General features: G+C 42.7%; 1 protein-coding gene across 3 annotated transcripts in view; it reads left to right on the forward strand.

Moving 5' to 3' along the window:
* The window catches only part of LOC140386692 (lysine-specific demethylase 2B-like), a 313,645-nt gene extending 294,923 nt beyond the window's left edge, over positions 1-18,722 (forward strand). For all 3 annotated transcript variants that reach the window (XM_072469251.1, XM_072469253.1, XM_072469252.1), the window contains 3 exons: positions 6,548-6,709; positions 8,679-8,897; positions 10,103-18,722. In XM_072469251.1, coding sequence (XP_072325352.1) covers positions 6,548-6,709; positions 8,679-8,897; positions 10,103-10,296 — 575 coding nt within the window. In that variant the 3' untranslated portion in view covers positions 10,297-18,722. The remainder of the gene's footprint in view (positions 1-6,547; positions 6,710-8,678; positions 8,898-10,102) is intronic.
* Positions 18,723-21,150: the final 2,428 nt, after the last annotated feature.

The raw sequence follows: 21,150 nt of genomic DNA on the forward strand, positions 1-21,150 counted from the left end.
GAGGGGATGCCAGAGATAATGTGGACACTTCGGGAGTTTGGAGAATTCTCAGGATATAAACTGAACATGAGGAAAAGTGAGTTGTTTGTGGTGCATCCAGGGGAGCAGAGCAGAGAAATAGAGGACTTTCCGCTGAGGAAGGTAACAAGGGACTTTCGTTACTTGGGGATCCAGATAGCCAAGAATTGGGGTACATTGCATAGGTTAAATTTAACGCGATTGGTGGAACAAATGGAGGAGGACAGATGGAGGAAGATTTCAAGAGATGGGACATGGTATCCCTGTCACTGGCAGGGAGGGTGCAGGCAGTTAAAATGGTAGTCCTCCCGAGATTCCTCTTTGTGTTTCAGTGCCTCCCGGTGGTGATCACGAAGGCTTTTTTCAAAAGGATCGAAAAGAGTATCATGAGTTTTGTGTGGGCCAGGAAGACCCTGAGAGTGAGGAAGGGATTCTTACAGCGTAGTAGGGATAGGGTGGGGCTGGCACTACCGAGCCTAAGTGAGTACTACTGGGCCGCCAATATCTCAATGGTGAGTAAGTGGATGGGGGAAGAGGAGGGAGCGGCGTGGAAGAGATTGGAGAGGGCGTCCTGTAGGGGGAGTAGCCTACAAGCTATGGTGACGGCCCCATTGCCGTTCTCACCGAAGAAATACACCACAAGCCCGGTGGTGGTGGCGACTTTGAAAATTTGGGGACAGTGGAGACGGCATACGGGAAAGACGGGAGCCTTGGTGGGGTCCCCGATAAGAAACAACCATAGGTTTGCCCCGGGGAGAATGCATGGGGGATTTGGAATATGGCAAAGAGCAGGAGTACCGCAACTGAAAGATCTGTTTGTGGATGGGAAGTTCGCAAGTCTGGGAGCGCTGACCGAGAAACATGGGTTGCCCCAAGGGAATGCATTCCGGTATATGCAACTGAGGGCTTTTGCGAGGCAGCAGGTGAGGGAATTCCCGCAGCTCCCGACGCATGAGGTGCAGGACAGAGTAATCTCAAAGACATGGGTGGGGGACGGTAAGGTGTCAGATATATATAGGGAAATGAGGGAGGAGGGGGAGATTATGGTAGATGAGCTGAAAGGGAAATGGGAAGAAGGGCTGGGGGAGGAGATTGAGGAGGGGCTGTGGGCGGATGCCCTAAGTAGGGTAAACTCATCGTCCTCGTGTGCCAGACTAAGCCTGATTCAATTTAAGGTGTTACACAGGGCGCATATGACTGGAGCACGGCTCAGTAAATTTTTGGGGGTAGAGGATAGGTGTGCGAGATGCTCGAGAAGCCCAGCGAATCACACCCACAAGTTGTGGTCATGTCCGGCACTACAGGGATTCTGGGTGGGGGTGACAAAGGTGCTTTCGAAAGTAGTGGGGGTCCAGGTCGAACCAAGCTGGGGGTTGGCTATATTTGGGGTTGCACAAGAGCCGGGAGTGCAGGAGGCGAGAGAGGCCGATGTTTTGGCCTTTGCGTCCCTAGTAGCCCGGCGCAGGATACTGTTGATGTGGAAGGAAGCCAAGCCCCCGGGGGTGGAGACCTGGATAAATGACATGGCAGGGTTTATAAAGCTGGAACGGATTAAGTTCGTCCTAAGGGGATCGGCTCAAGGGTTCACCAGGCGGTGGCAACCGTTCGTCGAATACCTCACAGAAAGATAGAGGGAATGGAAAAGAAGAAGGCAGCAGCAGCAGCCCAGGGGGGAGGAATCAGAAGGAGTCTCAGGGTTATTAATATATATGTATAATATGTATAGGTCGTTGCTATAAATAATTGTATATTGGATTGTTAAACCATATTTTTGGAGAGTGTTTATCTGAGACAAGGCAGTTGCCATTTAGTTTTAGTTTTTGTTTTTGTTATATATTATTTATTCTTTGTTTATAATACAGGTCATTGTTATTGATGCTCTTTTGTTGTTGTGTAAAGGATACACAGTGTACTGTGGTGGTTCACCAAAAATTTTCAATAAAATATTCTTAAAAAAAAAAAGTAGCACAAATCAATCCAGCCAGTTCCCATCTCATCAGTCTACTCTTGATCGTCAGCAAAATGATTGAAGGTTTCTTAAACGGTGTGATCAAGCAGCACTTGCTTAGCAATAACCTGCTCATCGGTGCTCAGTTTGAGTTCTGCATGGCCACTCAGCTCCTGACCTCAATACAGCCTTGTTCCAAATATGGGCGAAAGAACTGAATTCCAGAGTGCGAGTTACTAGCCTTGACATTAATGCAGCATTTGACCAAATTAGTTTCAAGGAGCCTTAGCAAAATTGAAATCAATGGAAATTGGTGGAGGTGAGGGGGGATGGGGGATGACTCTACAATGGTTGTTAGGGGCCAATCTTAAGCCCAGGACATCACTGCAGGAGTTTCTCAAGGAAGTGTCCTTGGCCCGTTGACCTTTCTTCCATCATAAAGTCAGAAGCGAGGATATTTGCCGATGACTGCAGTATTCAATCCCATTCACAACTTCTAAGATACTGAAGACGTCAGCGTACGTATGCAGCTGGACCTGGGCAACATTCAAGCCTGGCTGATAAGTGGCAAGTACCAGGAATTACCATCTTGAACAAGAGAGAATCTAACTATCTCCTCTTGACATTCAATGGCATTGCCTTCATTGAATCCCCACCATCAACATCCTGTGGTTGCCATTGACCAGAAACTGGACCAGCCATATAAATACTATGGCTACAAGAACCGGTTAGAGACTTGAAATTCTGCAGCAAGTAACTCACCTCCTGACTCCCCAAAGTCAGTCTACAATACACAAGGTACAAGTCAGGAGTGTGATGTAATACTGAGTGCAGCTCCAACAACACTCTAGAAGCTCAGCACCATCTAAGAAACAGCCCCCCTGATCAGCACCCCATCAATCACCTTAAACATTCACTCCCTCCACTACCAATGCGCAGTGACAGCAGCCTGTACTATATACAAGATGCACTACTGCAACTCATCGGGAGGGCAGCAGAAGCATAAGAACACCAGCACCTGCAAGTTCTCCTCCAAGCCAGCCTGACTTGAAACTATATCACCAATCCATCGCTGGGTCAAAATCCTAGAACTCCCTCCCCAACAGCACTGTGAATGCACCTATACCATATGGACTGCAGCGGTTCACAAAGGTGACTCACCTTCTCCAGGGCAACTAGGAATGAGTAACATGCACGGCCTTGCCAATGACTGATCCCACAAAATAAAACAAATGGAAATTCAAATTGATAAGGGGATCCAAACATTGAATGGTATAGTGTCTTGGAAGGATGGGATGTACCATTCAAATGTATGCCAGTTTATTTCTGAAAAATAATTGTCTACCCTCCTCTTTTATTCACATTTGACCATCTCAATGAATAGATTTGTGCTGTTTAACTTTGACACTGTCAAGCATGGGAGGAAGGAGAATATTCCTTTTCTTCAGAATTCAATTGCTAAAGATTTGTGCCTAGTTCACTTCAAAGCATGTTTATGTTATAGAAACATTTCTGACATCTAATTGAGTACTTGATTATATCAAGAATGGCTTTTCTTAACTGAATCTTATGCCATTTTGAGGCAGACATAGACTATTTATACTTTTGCTACTGGCAATGAAATGATTGGCACTGCCCTTTGGGAAGATGGCTAAGTGATTTGGAGAATAAATTAATCTCCTGTGCTTTCTTCAGAAATAATAGAAAAATAATTGAAATTGAAGTTGAGACCAGAGATTGCTTTAGCCAGTAATTCAAATAATTGAGCAAAGTTTGAATGGCAGAGATGAATGATTTTGTGAAATAGACTGCTACATTTGAGCTGCTTCTAATGAGAAACTGTAAAATATGTTGCATCAAAGCTTGAGACAGCACCTCCAACAGATGAAAAGGGTTAATTACCGCAGCCATTACAGTGTTTAGTACCTGTTCACAGTCCTGACGCAAGTACAATCATTTATGGAGAAGAAATGTACCATGTGTAAATGTTACGATCCCCGTAGAAATCTCTAAGTTGATTTTAAAAAAGGAATCCCCAAAAACACTGACAGAAGGAATCGAGTAACAAGTTTTGCATTTTAAAAAGTTTACTTTAACAGTCAAACCCAAAATTAGTATAAAAGTAAGCATGCATTAACAGACAAATGGTATTTCACTCAAAGATGAATTTCATTTGTACTAGTTGAAATAGTCGATGGAACAAAGATACGCCTCATAAAATTACAATCACCCCCATCACTACCCACTCAGTTGTGGCACCATGTGATATGTCCCAGTCTTTCCAACTTGGCCTCTGCTACATAGGATCTTTCACTTTTCCCATTCAATGGATTTGGCCCTCAAGTTGCTTTCAAAGGCAGCCATATTTTAACCAAAATCTGCAGATACAGTTAACGGCAACAAGGCGCAGGTCTATGAATCCTCTCTCATTTGGATCACAACAGTCCTGATGGCATAGCTTTCCAGAGTGTCTTGTCAACTGACCAACTAACAACACCCAGTTCATTGTCTGGTTCTCTAATACAAACACTCAGCTCTTTCGCATCCTTGAGTTATTTGTACCACTTATAGTATCCCAATCCCTTATGGCTAACTCAAATGTTGTTTCACCAAACTTCTGGAGTTGTGTTTTCTTCTTACTACCAAACAGAAGATTGACCTTTTCTTGGAGAGCTTTGTTTGTTTCACCTCACAAATTCTGTTTTTAATAACTAAGGCCTGCTGCAGCACACAGGCAGAAACATAATACCACTCAATTAGCTTTAATTAGACTTTTTGTTTTGGCTTTCATCCCCATGGCTGCCTCAGCCAGAACCTAACTTTTCAAAAGTTTGATCACCTCATCACCAGGAATTTCAATTGCACCTCTTTCCAGATCACGCTGGTTTTGCTTTGGGTTTAAAAGGATATCTCACAAACACATGGGGCGCAATTCAGCAACCCCGTCGCGCCTGGCGGATCTGGGTGCAATGGGTGAATCATGTGAGAGCTCAAAATCGGGCTTGGCGTTGGGCCAATTGTGAGTCATCCGACTCATCACCTGCCGAGATCCAGACCTGTATTTTTAAATGAGCCTAATCGTTCATTTGAATACCCGGACATCAGATTCACCTGGCACCTGGGACTCGACAGCTGGGCTTGCAAGACGTTGCCAGGGCGCCATTTAGTACTGGTCCACACAAACGTGGATCAGGTGTAACAGCACCTCAGAGGGGTGGGGGGTCCTCACAGGCCATTGGAGACCCCCAGGTGGTCGGGGACAGGGCAGGGTGGTTCCCAGGAACCTTGGCACTGCCTGCCTGACCCTGGCAGGACCACTGGGTGCCAGATTGGCATTGCCAGGGGTTGGGATCAGGAGGGCCTCGCCCATAGGATGGGGGTTCCCAGGGGCCTCGAAGTTTGGGGGGTGTCCAGGTGGGTGGGAAAGTGGGGTGAGAATATTGGGCTGCAATCAAAATGGCGGCTCAATCTGCAAGCAGCCATTCCTGCTGGTGAGCTGAGGAAATTCCTCTAAGTGCGGCCTCTGGTGCAAAACTTCCTGGAACCAAAAAAACAGCAGTTGAATAGTGGGATGATTGCAGCCTCCAAGAATCACCCCGCCATGCTGCTCGAAAGTGGACTTAGTTTTAAGTCCGCTGAATTGCACCCAAGCTGTTTGCTGAGTACAAAGTTTGTCATAATAAGAAGGGTTGTATTGGGAAATGTATTGTTCAATCTTATACCATCTTTAATCTCAACTAAATGTGTTGATCTGTTTCATAAAACTGGGTTTCTATTCCCAATGCATATGTTGGCTCTCTGATGCCCTAGCAACTGATGTTACTCAATAGTTCAGGCTGTGCATCTTCAAGGTTTGGGTTTTGTGTGTGTACCTCACTTTTATATGCAAAATCTGAACTTATTTTTAACTTGATCTTGTGCAATTTTGTTAGTTACACTGATACCAGATGTTCACAGTGATGAATGAATGCTGCTGTACTGCTGAAATGCGGTACATTTCAGGACAAATTCATTTTAATGGACAGTTATTTCAAGGAATTTCATTATGGTGCACTGATGTGGTACTTTTATAGATGTGGGAGGTACTTCTACATACAACATTAATGATGCTAATAGTTCCAGGTCATGATGGTGTGACTTGGTGGGGGGAGTTACAGGCGTTGATGAAAGTTTCTCAGACTCCAAGAGGTACACATAAGTTGTGATACTAACATTATGGCCCTAGTTTTTTGCTGATAAAAGGGAACTGAAATCTTATGGAAGTTTAAAATAGTCTTTCTGTACCAGAAGGGTTTAAGACTACTTAACCCTGCTGTTCCCACCTAAGACCGGTTAAGGTGGAGCTTCATTCCAAGAAGAGCAGTTTAGGCTTCCTCCCGCTGCTTTGTTTAGTATGGAAGCCTTTCCACCCTGTACAATGTTCTGGTAAATGGCACAGTCTGCATGTTCAAGAATAATTGTGCAGAATGAATAGCCACTTGAAAGTTTATCTGAATTATGTTCTTAGATATTTTGTGGGTTAAGGATTAAGCCTATTTTGTATTTATGTCTTCATTTTTTGTGTAACTTTTTTTGTGACAGATTTGAAAATACTGGTACTAGCAGGTTGCATTTGGAGTGCAATCTCTGCGCTTTGTACAGCAAGTTGCCCCCTTCTACGTATGCTCGATCTTCGCTGGGTGGCGGATCTCAAAGACTCCCAGATGAAAGAGTTGCTTTCCCCACCTACAGATTGCAGAGTAGGTCAGTTCAAAGAGTTAGTACACGTATCTCATCCGTTGGCAATTATTTAGTATCCTGCTCTTTTCATCTGCAGTAAAGCACTGAACCTATTGTTTCATTTTTACAGTGATATATTCATTTAATATATTTTTAGCATGTCTCTTCACTACTTCCACAACTTACTGGTTTAAAGTTAAAATTGTTTTTATCACATTTGAATAGTTGGGACTGCCAGATGTTGGGGAATGGTTCTCCATTTTTTTAAATGTTCAGATTCTCTTTCAGTATTGCTATCCATCGACATGTTTAACGTTAAATTGATTTTTAGTAAATCCTTTCTACCAAATGCAGCATGCCCTCCCATCTCTCCTCTCTTTACCCCCACCCCCTTCCACACGTATACACACACACCCCACTCCCTAGTTAGTGAAGTCAATGAAAAATGAGAAGCTTGATTCAGAAATAACGTAAATAAATTCAGATTTAGAGCTACATATACAGCACTAGATCTTGCCCTCTATCCAAGTCTCCATTAAGAGTTGAAATTTCAGTAAGATGAAAGAGCAAAGAATTAAAGCTGTTCAAATGGAACAGCTTTTTGAAGGTTTGGGCTGTCCTGATCTGACAAACAATACATTAAATCATGTCACTCAGAAGACAATTGGCACAGCATATTATTACCGTAACTTCCTTTACTTAGACCCCCTACATCCACCATTTTTGAATAAAATGCATCTGGGGATGTCTTAAATGACTTTCAACTGTGATTTAAAAGAAATGCGCTGAACAGCTTATACCTAATGCCAATTGTGAAATGCATGTCCCAGTGACACTGGGATCAATCTACTATTATGAGAAATGTCTAAATCTAAAGATACAGAGTAACATGCAAGATGCTGGAAGAAAGGGCAGCACGGTGGCGCAGTGAGTTAGCACTGCAGCCTCACGGCGCCGAGGTCCCAGGTTCGATCCCGGTTCTGGGTCACTGTCCGGGAGTGTGGAGTTTGCACATTCTCCCCATGTTTGCGTGGGTTTCGCCCCCGCAACCCAAAAGATGTGCAGGTTAGGTGGATTGGCCACGCCAATTGCCCCTTAATTGGAAAACAAAATGAATTGGGTACTCTAAATTTTTTTTTTTTTAAGATGCTGGAAGAATATTGTGGAATTTAATCCAGTAGGACCTGCAGCAACTACATGTTTGTTGAATGGTGGGATTAAACCCTGATGTGATCATTTTCAACAAGCATTCAATTTGCTGGATTGTGAACCTCTAAAATCTTCACGGCTCTATATTGGTTATTATTGAAGTAATTCTCATGAAGTGCTTGCGCAGAAATGAATATCGCTTTGTGAGTGATAGAAAGTTTGTAGAGGTCAATGGAATATGCCATTATTAAGTTTAGCATCTGATTTTTTCTCGCCCTGAGTAGCATTCAAAATTAAAAATTGGATAAATTATGATCAAGATTCTGCTTCCAGTTCTCTGTCCAACTTCCTCTATTGGCTCCTCCTTGGCATTGTTCCCCCCTACGGAGGAACTCCTCCCTCCCTCTCTTGACATCCTCCCCACCCCACCTTCCAATCTGTATTCCAATTAATGGTATGCAACATAATATCATATTCGTACCTGGAAACCATATTAAATACACATAATCATACATATTGTCAATTGCAATATACAAAAATAGATTGAATTAGACTAAAAGTAGCCTCCTCTCAGACTATTTTTAATTTGATGTAGGTTATTTTTATATTTTCAGCAGTGCATACCTTTATCACCTTTCTGTCCCAAGCTTGAAAATCCAACACAACAATCGAGGGGTGAAGGAGAAAACCCTTTATAGCAATGGAGAGAAATATGTCTAATTTGTTGTTTTGCAAGGAGTGCACTTGAGTTTATTATCTTGCATACCTTTGATTGTGATTGTGATGCAATCTCTAAATTTAACATGACCTTTGAAATAAACTATCTTTTTTCTGTCTTCAATAGGTCAGAACCATAATCAAAGTAAACTGTGGAACTTGACAGAATTTCACTTAGCTGGTCTGGACATCACCGACTGCTCATTGGCGTTGATGACCCGCCACATGCCAATGTTGAACAAGCTGGACCTCAGCCAGTGCAACCATGTGACTGATCAGTCGATTGCCCTCCTGACAGCACCCGGATCTTCTACGCGCGAAACACTGAGTGAAATTAACCTTTCAGGTAAAAAGGTCATTGGTGTCTCACCAACATTTTCTATTTCCATATTGGCGCTGAGTGGACGAATATAATCCTGTGGGTGTAGCCAACTTGGCGAATGTCATTATTGCCATCTTTACATAAGTCACTGATTCTCGGCTGAGAGTAAAAATATTCACAAACACGACGGGCGGGTTTCTCCCATCGGGTGGCTAAGTGCCGACGCCGGCGTAAAAACGGGAGTGTTTTACTCCAGCGTCAGCGCCCGTTCCGAGACCCGATTCTCTGGCCACAGTGGGGTAACATGCGCTGGAGCGGCCCCCAGCTGCCGATCCCTGCGTGAACCCGGCGCCGCAGGGTCCACGGATGCGCCGTTGGCTCGGCGCCAACTATCGCATGCCCAGTGGCCTCCTTGCCGGCCCCAACGCTAGATGGCACAGGGCTACAGGAGCCGGCGCAGAGGAAAGGAGGCCCACCCACAGAGAGCCTAGCCCACTGATCGGTGGGCCCTGATCGCAGGCCAGGCAACCACGGAGCCCCCCCCCCCCCCCTCCACAGGCCTCCCCCGTACTCTTCAACACCAAGCTCAAAGGATGTTAGAACAGCGCCGGCGGGACTCGGCTTTTTGTTGACAGCCCATCCGGGCCGGAGAATCGGCGTGCCGGAGAGTCGCCACATATCCCGACCGGCGCTGCGCCGACCACACTGGCCCCAGTGGCGGAGAATCATGTCCCGGCATCGGGGCGGCGTGGCGCAATTCGCGTGGCCCGCTGGCGATTCTCCGACCCTGCGGGGGGTCGGAGAATTCCGCCCAACATATTCAAGAGAAAATTACTCTGGTGAGGTTTCACCTTTAGAAAATTAAAAGTTGCCTCACTCTAGACTCTTGTGATCAGAATTTGCTGATGATGTGGGTACGCCCAGGCCGCTAAAAGCTCTTGAGCTAAACGCATTCATATTCCTTTCTTGACTAAATGGGGAATGCAATTTGCGCCACTTGGCAGGCAAAAACACCATCACCAAAGTAAAAATATCTGCTCATGGTGAAAAGATAATCGACTGCATACCATAGTAACAAACTGGAGAGTGACAGAAATCTCGATAATTGCAAGACAGTCCTCCTAAAACCGAGGAAAAATACGAAAATGGCTTTACTGTGTCAATGCCTGTATTAATAGTACTTGTTGGCATTTGATAATACCTCTTTTCTTCTAACTTGCTCTTTTCAGGTTGCCATCGAATAACGGATCAGTGCCTATTGCTGCTTAAACACTGCCCAAACCTTACTCGAATCGACCTTCGGAATTGCAAACTGATTTCTCCCCAGGCCTGTCAGCAACTTGTGGAAGGGCTGGCAAATGTTGCCCCCTTTGAACTCTTGGAAGACAAATTATTAAGGAGAAGTTTACAATTGACAAAGTAGCCTCACGGATGCCCATAAGCCTTGCTGAAATGTTCCTCAAAGGCCTGACAGGAGACAGCACAGATGTAAAATATCAGAAAAGCCTCCATCTGCTGCTTGGGGTGTGTGTGTGTTTGTGGGCCATGCGTGACAGTCTGGAGTCGTCATGGTGATCATGTCTTTCACTGCCGGTAAAGTCAGTGATCCAGTGACTGAGTGATTCCAGGGAAAGAAGATGAAGCATGGTTTAGGACAAAAATGATTTGTATTGCAAATACAGGGTTCCGAGCAAAGTGCTCTAGTAGAAAATTCCCATCCCTCTTTCTCTTCTCCCCCCCCCCCACCCACCACCACCACCACCCTCCCAAAGAGAAAAGAATAATATGGTAGATTTAGGGAATATTTAAAAATACACAGAACATGGAGATATTATGCATGTTTGAAAAAAACACAAAGCTTAAAGATGGGCTGCAATTTAATTTTGGAAAAGACAGCTGCCATTTTCTCTTCAAAGCTAAATTTGAATACAGTCCAAAGCAATATCCAGTACTTCTAACAAGTATAGTCTATTTTAAATTACAGTTCTTCTGTCGACATTCCGATTTGCTGCACCTCATTTCTAACCTATAATGCATAGGTTGTGGGTCAGCACATTACCTTAATACTGAAAAACTAGCTCAGTCAGTTTGCAAAACTTGAGTGGTGAAATAATTCCCCTCATTAATAGACTGCATTCATTCCCGCATGGATTTTTGTCCATGACATCTTATTCCTTTGATCAAAACAGACTGGCCCATTTACTTACGCCAAATTGGTTGCTGTGATGCTTCTGTCCTGCTCAGAATTGATAGGAAAGGATATGCTGTGAAGTATCTGACACGCTTAATTACAAAATTGTGTTTTGTAGGGTGTGCTTTACTTTAATGATATTGTTCGTATTTCATCGTATTTAAAAATGCACCGTAGCAACCCACCTGGCATAATTAAGTGAGCAGTCTTTTAAACCGAGAAATTGCAAACCTGCAGTGATTGCATTTGGAGAAAATGAGTACTCTTAAAGGATAATTTTGCTATTAGTTGTTTCATCTGCTTTAAATGGGATAAAGAAAATGGAAGCATGATAACTGTTTTAGACCATTTAGATAATCGAGCACATAGGTGCCTCAACTCCTACTGTACCAACTTGTTAATATTCCATCACAACAGTTCCTGCCAGGGTACAGCAATTTTAGAAATTCCAATTCATTGCCCGTGTAAAAACGAAATGAAATGAGTTTTTTTTTATCGGTGTTGGGTAAGGCACTTGTTTTTAATAATTAACTTTAATTGTAAATTACCATGCACACCCCAATTTGGCCTGTGTTAGAACGGTTTGCACAGTTTCTATGATTCTTTTAAACATGACTGCTTTATTAGCTATAGAAAATTTTAACGTGCATCTGTAACATCTAGCCTGTAGATAGCAGCAGAATTTTTTAAAATATAAGTAGGCTGCCAAAAACCTAACTAAATGGGAATTCTATGAGCATTTTGAGGTACCATGCATTTCAAAAAAACAGTTGATATAAATTCTGGATTTCTTTTGCCTAGTGAGGAAACTCTGTTGGGGTTATGGCCTTGTCTTAACATTGGATGTGTTTTTTGCTGACAAGTGTGCCCTTTACCGTAGATTGTAATACGAGTAAATTTGTTTGTTCTGCAACTAGGGGGAAATGCCTTTATATTCGCTGAACTGGCTCCGAACTACCCATCCCAATTAATAGTATTCAAGTTAGTTAGAGCTTTAGGGTTCAGGATGTTTGATACTTTCTTACATTATCTGATTTGTAGTTTCTTTCTTTTGGGCAAAGATTCACGGATTATTTTCCAGAAAATTAACAGAGGGCTCAATTTTCCTCATGGATTGCACCCATCTTTAAGTTTCAGTTATTAGTCTCTGCACTGTTAGAGAGGGTGAGTAAATGATTGATAAATGGAGGACTCTCCTTACAGCCTTGCTTATTGGCTGGCTTCAAAAGCAACGTAAACCCGCTTCTTGTCCTCGACTATATCTCGCTTCCCCCTGACAAATATTAGCAGCAAAGAATTCCAAGTACTGGCCACAGCATGCTACCTAATGGATAAAACAATACCTGGTCTGTATATCTCATATATACACAACAAAACTGAATTTATTATATCAGAATGTACAAAATTTCTGCCACACCTGCACCCTTAGAACATGGATGGTACCTGCTTATACATCAGTTTTAAAATTCTGTGCATTTTAATGACGCATCTGCTGCTTTCTGTAAGCAATGGGGAAATCATTCAAGTGGGGTTTGAAATAGATTACATTTTGAAGGGGTGTCTAATCAAACTTATACCTAAAACCAAAATATTGACGGCTTTGTTAGATCCAAAGATAAAATCGTCAGTAAAAAAAAGTGCTGAAAACAGCACAATATTCTGAAGAAATTCTACACTTCTTGTTCTGTTGTACAAAAATATTTATTTTCTCTGTTAACCAGTGCAGCATTTTCCCCTTTCTGTGCATGCAAGCTCACAAACTCGTTGGTCAACAGCCTATGCTCCATACATGTACATCTGAATGTGTAAGCTGAACAGTCCGCTGTATATGGTTAATTTTGGGGGGTAACAACACCTGACATAAATGCTCTTTAAAGGTCCGTGGATGAGGTGTTTTCCTCCCCCGTTTTGCAATGGACTTCTAAAATTTCAGCAAACTATTTTCCTGTAAACCTAACTTCTTGGTTTCTAATTATTTCTTGGTTTCAGTGGCACTGAGCTGCGCTGTGGTTCACAGTGGGAACCTGGCCCAGTATAGATTATCATTTAATGTGTGCACTTAATGAATTCAATTTGTATGCATACACAATGGCGCATTTGTTTACACGTTTACCCAATGGTGCAAGGAAGCTTAATCCATATGTGAAACTAGTATGAAAGCACTTTTGACACAAGTTTTAGAGGGTTTACATCACATTGGGTTATATTGTTCTCTGTGAATTTTCTGTGGCTTGTTTGTGACTTTTATAAGTAATATAAAATTACCTAAATTTTCCACTGCTTATGTTGTACGGTTAACATCTTCTTAAAGAAATACTCCATGATAATGCAGCTAATGGGAACTAATCCTCTTTGTGCTAATTTGGGAGAGTTGTAAAAATTTTGTTTTTTTAACCACAAAGAAAATCCAAATTGGGAGTTAAAAGATATGATATAATTTCAAATATATATTTTTTTAAACTGGTAATTTCACTTTAAGAGAATCTCCTGCAGGATTCACCAGTGATTTTTGTTGTGTGTGTGTGCGATTTTCTTTTCTATTTTGAAAAATAGTGTGTTGACTTTTAAATTCTGAGCTGTCGTTTCTGCCTTTCTCTTTCAGAGCTCCTAGAAATAAGTTTTCCAAAAGTTAGGAGTATTTTTTCAGTACAAAGACAGGATTCAAAGGATCACATAAGTGAAAAGGGATTGTGTTAAATTCAATAAAATGTATGCTAAACGATGGCATTTAAAAAAAAAAAAAATTCTCAAAGCTACACCACTCATCATTTCAACAAAAAGGAGAAACATGACACTGGATTTAATGTGTAGGATCAGTATTGGGAGGAATTAACTGGGTGTCCCAGCTAAACAACTGCCTAAATTCTGTTGTTTGGCTAGAGGAACATATGTTCTGTCCACTGATGGATAATTAGGCAGGAACAACATTTTAATTCAGTGGTTTGAGTTATGAAGAACAAAGCCTTTGGTCTTTTGATGTGGATTGGTTTTCCAGCAGAGTTCCAGATCACATACTTAGAAATGGTAGCAGCTAAATTAATTGCTGATATTTAACACATTTTTACAACATTTACCTGTCTAGCCATTGTTGCAATAAATGGCAACAGGGCAATGCCATCCAGATGTGTCTGCTAATATCACCTGCCCTCCTTTTTTAGATCAGTAATCTTTGGAGTATTTCATGTCCAAAAAAAAGCAAATTAGATTGCCAAGGTTAATATTGCCATTCAAAAATATTTCAACCCATCAAATGTTGCATTGTTCTTAAAGTAATCTACTGAAAAAGTCAGAGCGTTATGATTTATTTTAATACAAACTTTTAAATGGAAACAGCATGCAAACAATTGAGAATTATTTAGTCAATAAGCTATAGAAACATGAGTGTCTAAACTTGTTAATTTATATACTGCTTTTATCTGTTGAATCCCTTGGTGTAACACAGTGAAGACCTAATTTATGCAGTTCAATATGATCATATTCTGGGGCGTCATTCTCCGCCGGCGGGAGTCTCCGTTTTGCCGGCGCCCGGGGGTTTCCCGACGGCGTGGGGCTGCCCCACAATGGGAAACCCCATTGACCGGCCGGTGTTACGGAGACTCCCGCCGACCGGTCGGGGCAGAAATGTGGCGGGGCGGGTAGGAGAATTTCGCCCCAGATCAGATCAGTGTGTCAACAACCTATAATTTGCTGTTTACTTATGGATGGTGAAAATGGTGCCACTTGTCAATGTAATTCAGTCAGAGGTAGGTCCTACTAGTAAAGTGGAAGGTTGGTTTCAATGAGCCGTTGGGGACTGCAGCCACTGCTCCTTTAATATAAAGTGCAAAATGTGACTGGTCAGTGCTTATCAGACTGAGTGAATGCACAAATATTTTTTGTTTACTTTACTATAAACTTCTAATTTTATTTTCCATTTTCAGATATTAAACCATAATTGGGTTTATGTTCTGTAGCCAACCGGGGCCTGTTGTTTTTAAGTGCAAAACATTGGTAGGTTTTATGGTTTTAAAAGTCTGTACTTTTTTTTAAAAATACTTCTGCCATTCTAACCTACCACTGGCTGTCACTAATGTGCTTCAAAAAGTACAGTGCCACCTTTCAGAAACTTCCATTTTGCTGCCATAAAACCCTCCTTAGATATGAGTAAATGAACAAAGCACTAAATCATCCACAGGCTAAGATTCATTCAAAAGGAATTGGGCTCTGGAGTATCATCAGAGAAAGGGGTCTTCTATATGCCACAAGAGCCCTTTGACCATCCACCATCTCCCTACATTTCCACCCTGCCATCGCAATGGGAGAATGGTAAAACGTATGGACATTGGATTCTGGAACCCAATCTCCAGCAGTAAATATAAAATCAACTTCCAAGGTGTTAATTAATGCAACATTAGAGCTCAAGGTGGGAGTCTTTTCTGCATCGCTCTCTAGAGAAGACGGAGAGTACTTGTATTTGTATCCTTCTAATTTTGTATTAGCACTCAATTTTAATTAACCTACCATTTACCATTCTTCTCGCAGGTCACTCGTTGGACAGATTATAGGGCATTATTGCTATTGTGATAGAGAGAAAAGTAGCTATGGTGGGAAAATAGCAAGGCTGACACAGGCTCCTCTCATATCTATATCTAATTGAGACTGTTTTGCCTTATGGTTTGTGCGTTTGCTCCTAATTCCAAAATAGTTCTAAGTGGCAAAGAAGCAAAGTGAATTGCCCTCTGAGTTTTAAACCTTTGTTGCATCATTGTTTATAGTGGGAAAGAGTGAATGGGATTATTTGGCAATGTTAATGGTCACTACTTGTAGTAAAAGCTGCAAGAGTAGTGAAGATCAGTCAGGTACTTTTTTCACCCCTCTTTCCACATCTCTCACCCTTTTATGTCACCATTGTCAAATCTTGTGACTGACATTTCAAGTACATTTCCTTAATGTAAAATACACTTGGATAAGTGCTATATAAATGCATGTTGCTGTGCAGTTTGTTTGAGAACCCTTCCAAATATTCGGTAAACTAAGGATGATGCTGTTGAGTTATGCTTGCTCATTATAATAGTGCTTTCTGTATCTTTACCTTATTTGTGAAGGGATGTTTCTTTTTGAATTCAAACCAAACTGGATGAAACATGCGTTCCATAAAACTAAAGCCTGTGCCCATAATGACAGCTTGTGAATAATATAATCCTAAAAATGACTTGCTGATATTGGTGGACAAATGCTTTGAGTCCACATGATGTTCCTCCGCCTATTTTAGCAGGGAAGTTAACCATTTAATATAGACAGGTTAACAACTAGGTTAAAAATAAAATAAGCAGAGGACTGTCATGAGAATGCACTAAGTTGTAGGCTGCTGTCTAAATCTGGTGATTTAGACCCAAGGTGGTGCTTGTTACACTGATTTGAATGTTCAAAAATAATTGTCTTTCTAATTGTTATCTGATGCTTACTTGTCTGAATTCTTACGTACCATTGCTGTTCCCAAAACGTACATTAGAAGTTGCTGTTTGCAGTTCTTATTTGAGACTAATAGTTGCGCATGTGGAAAGTCTTGGGTGTTATACAGACTGGTTGGCCAACATGTCCAACAGGAGTGGGTTATGTACATGCACACACCTCTGCTCTTGTAGCTGTATGAGGAGGGTAGAGGGGTGGGACAGCATTTGCTACTTCCCTACCAATTTAAAGACTGGATGCTATGGTGACACTCCCCAGCTCAGCTCTTTTAAACCTGGCTTAACATTAACTGGCGCTGTACTCCACCTAGTGTGCAACCTAAACACTGATCGCTCCCCACGTGGAGATATCTAATTCTAAATGCGTACCCAAACTATTCTGCATTGAAACCAGTCATTGTATTTTTTTTTTAACCTTTGTGCTTCAATTCCTGTGACCGTACCTCAGAACTTCTTCCCTCCCTGGGTGCCAAAAAAAAATCAAAATGCCTTTTTGTTTGCCGCAGCATTTGTTGAATTTTCAGGGTGGCTTCACTGCAATTGTTTAAAATTTGTCGTGGAACTTAATTCTCGCTTTTGGGAAGTAATTTCAAATCATTTTTTTTTATAACTGTTATTTTCTGTGGGAGTTGAAAGCGATTGTTAGCAGTAATCTTTGTGAAAAGAAAGCGATGGCTTACAGTACAAATCAAAATAGTGGTTTCAGGAGAAACCCAACCAGGGATAGTAAAACTTTTACAGCAGTTTTCTGAGGTGTGTAAAAATTACACTTAATAAATTACAAAGCTTCAAGACCTGCAGCTGTCTTGGAGTCTTGTTAAATTAGCAACATACCTGAGTAATCACAAAAATATTGTGCTGTAAATATGCTACTCCGGCACCTCATCATCTCCAATGGGCTGATGTCTTCTTTTTAAAAGCCCCCATCCGGCAGTCTGTTTTAAAATATACAGGATTTCAAGAAAGGACAATCAAACGTGAAATATTTATTGTATTTTAAGGAAAACTCAACCAGGAGACGCCCCAGTGGTTTGGGCACATCTGTAACACCAATGAAAGATATCTCTGCTGTCTGTGGCTGGCTGGAATAACTAGTAGGCACAAAGGACACATTGTATGTACATGTTGGAATATTCTATACTGTAACCTGCAGATTAACTGCTTAAAGTGTCAAATTGTATTGCTTACGTGAAACTCTAATCCAAGCCAAATGTTTTTTTGACTGTCTCAAAACATCGGAACAATAGGTTGTAATTATATTTAAATTAAGGTTCAACTTTGTCTCCAGTTTATTTTTTAAAGTGCCACTTTTTAAAAAATTGTAACAGTATCTTGCCATTGGAATGACATGGTGTACCTTCTGATTTTTGATCTGTCCCCTTCCTTTACTTCTTGGTCAGGATTCATGCCTCTGGTACAGTTTCTTAAGGCATATTTAAAGTAATCCTGGCTCGAGTTGCCCCATATACACAAAAAACTCCCTTCTGCATGGTTCAAGCCTGTGGGGTGTCGGTGCAATTCTGTTTAATATTTAGTCCAAATAAAGAGTTGCTCATTCAGTTCAAGTACTCTTTGCTGGGTTTGTTAATTACACTTGTTTACCCGGATGTGAAATTCCCCCTATATTATGTCATTCCTGCAGCAGGTGGAATATTAGGCCTATTTTGTTTATATCTGTTTAACCTATGTTCATGCTTTAAAATTGTTAAACCACACTTTATTTTGGCGGCATTGTCTGAACTGGCTTTAAAGGTTAGCAAATTGGAGGGTTGTGTAATTTTAATGTGCAGCAATATTGAGCAAGTAAATTCAGAAATCCGCAAACAATAAGAACAAAAGCAGGGGACTGCTGAAGGGACCCTCCAACTCCCAAGACTTGAGTTTTAATGTTGGGTATATATGTGTCATATACATATTTATTGACCAAAATACTTAGTGAGGGCCACACAAGTTCATGTGGGGAGCCCAATAATTCAGGTTGTGATTTTTGTTCCTGGTGTTCTCCTTGTTAATAGAAAATAAATGCAGAATTTTGTAAAGATATGAGTAATTTCTCAGTTGATGTTTTGTAGGCACACCACTTGTAAATAACATTCTGCTGGTTGGTTCTTGCTTCCCTGATCCTTATTTTGAATTTGTAGCTGCACAAAACATGCTATACTTCAGAAATCTCAATATACTTGAATAAAGTTTTACTTTAAATTTAAACCTCTTCCACCTGTTGTAATTGTTACATTTTGCACAGTACACAGTGACATGGAATTTCAGTGTAAAATGTGCCTTTGGCATAGTGGGCACTGCAATGAGCTGGTGATTGACCAGACTCCAGCTATGAAGGGAAATCAGAAATGAGTTCACCCTGTCTCCTGCTTATGCACATTCAGTTGGAATGGCTTGCCTTAATGCAAGGGAGGCAAGTCAACTCTTGGTCAGGAACTGCACAGCCCTGGGTGTCCTGCAAATAAGTCCTTTGAATAAAACAATTCTTCCCCTTTTGTATGTTATTTTACTTCCCCATTGCCCAGGGTCTGTTTCTCTGCCTTTCATTCCTTTTATGGCCACTTGTATATTTTTTTCCTTTCCTTACCTGTAAGAGAACACTTGGATTCTGAATATTCCTCTTTTCTTTCCTAGGCAAGAAAGAGAAGGGTCCTAAAAGCTAGCTGTTGGGGTAGTGAATGCACTGCTTTATTATTCTCTAACATCACCTAGATTCTGGAATGGCCCCAGCAGATTGAAAGTTGGAAAATGTGACACCACCAGTCAAGAAAGGAGGGAGAGAGAAAACATGAAACTGCAGGCCAGTTTGAGCTCAGTCATTGGGGGCATGCTGGAATCTTATTTTTTATTTTTTTTAAATAATTTTTATTAAAGGTTTTCATAAAATATCAATAACAAAATGAGAAAGAAAAAAGTACAAAACACAATCTAAAAAAGCAACCCCCAAATCCCTCCCCCCCCCCCGTACCTAAATAATAAATTAACATTAACACCCCGACTTAAGACAACAGGTGTATACACCCCCTCAGATCCTTCCAGTGTGAATAACATAAACAAAAATAAAGTAACCCCCCCCCCCCCAGAGCTGCTGCTGCCATTGACCAATGTCTATCGTTCTGCCAGAAAGTCTAAGAACGGTTGCCACCGCATAAAGAACCCTTGTACCGACCCTCTCAAGGCGAATTTCACCCTCCAATTTAATGAACCCTGCCATATCGCTGATCCAGGATTCCACACTTGGGTGCCTCGCATCTTTCCACTGAAGGAGAATCCTTCGCCGGGCTACCAGGGACGCAAAGGCCAGAATTCCGGCCTCTTTCGCCTCCTGCACTCCCGGCTCCTCTGCCACCCCAAATATTGTGAGTCCCCAGCCCGGTTTGACCCTGGATCCTACCACCCTCGACACCGTCCTCGCTACGCCCCTCCAAAATTCCTCCAGCGCTGGGCACGCCCAGAACATATGAGTGTGATTTGCTGGGCTCCCTGAGCACCTAACACACCTGTCCTCACTCCCAAAGAACCGGCTCATCCTTGTCCCGGTCATGTGTGCCCTGTGCAGCACCATAAACTGTATGAGGCTGAGCCTCTCGCACAAAGAGGAAGAATTCACCCTCCCTAGGGCATCTGCCCACGTCCCCTCTTCGATCTCCTCTCCCAACTCCTCCTCCCACTTACCTTTTAACTACACCACCAAGGCCTCCTCCTCCTCCTGCACCACCTGATAAGTTTCCGAAATCTTCCCCACTCCCACCCACCCCCCTGAGAGCACCCTGTCCTGTACTGTGTGTGGCAGTAGCCGCGGGAATTCCACCACATGCCATCTGGCAAACGCTCTTACCTGTAAGTACTTGAAGGTGTCCCCCGGGGGGGGGGGGGGTCCCGTACTTCTCCTCCAGCTCACCCAAGCTCGCGAACTTCCCGTCCACAAACAGGTCCCCCAACTTTTGTATCCCTGCCCTGTGCCACCCCGCAAACCCTCCACCTGTTCTTCCTGGGGCGAACCGGTGGTTCCCCCGTAATGGGGTCCACGCCAAGGCCCCAACCTCCCCCTAGGCCGCCACCACCACCGGGCTCGTGGTATACCTCCTTGGAGGGAGCGGCAGCGGCGCTGTTGCCAGCGCCCCAAGACTCGTACCCACACAGGACGCGGTCTCCAGCCTCTTCCATGCAGCCCCCTCCCCCTCCATCACCCACTTGCGCACCATTGTTGCATTGGCGGCCCAGTAGTACCCACAGAGGTTGGGCAGCGCCAGCCCCCCCCTATCTCTACTCCTCTCCAGGAATACCCTTCTCACCCTCGGAGTCCCTCGCGCCCACACAAACCCCATTATACTCCTGTTAACCCGCCTGAAAAAGCCTTTTGGGATAAACACGGGGAGGCACTGGAACAGGAACAAAAACCTTTGGAGCACCGTCATTTTGATTGACTGCATCCTACCCACCAAGGACAGCGGCAACACGTCCCACCTCTTGAACTCCTCCTCCATTTGCTCCACCAGCCTTGTAAAGTTAAGCCTATGCAGGCCCCCCCAGCTCCTGGCCACCTGGACCCCCAAATATCTGAAGCTCCTCTCCGCCCTTTTTAGTGGGAGCTCACCAATCCCCCTCTCCTGGTCCCCTAGCTGAACTACGAACA

The sequence above is a fragment of the Scyliorhinus torazame genome, chromosome 12 (assembly GCF_047496885.1).
Source record: "Scyliorhinus torazame isolate Kashiwa2021f chromosome 12, sScyTor2.1, whole genome shotgun sequence".
NCBI classification, from domain to species: Eukaryota; Metazoa; Chordata; class Chondrichthyes; order Carcharhiniformes; family Scyliorhinidae; genus Scyliorhinus; species Scyliorhinus torazame.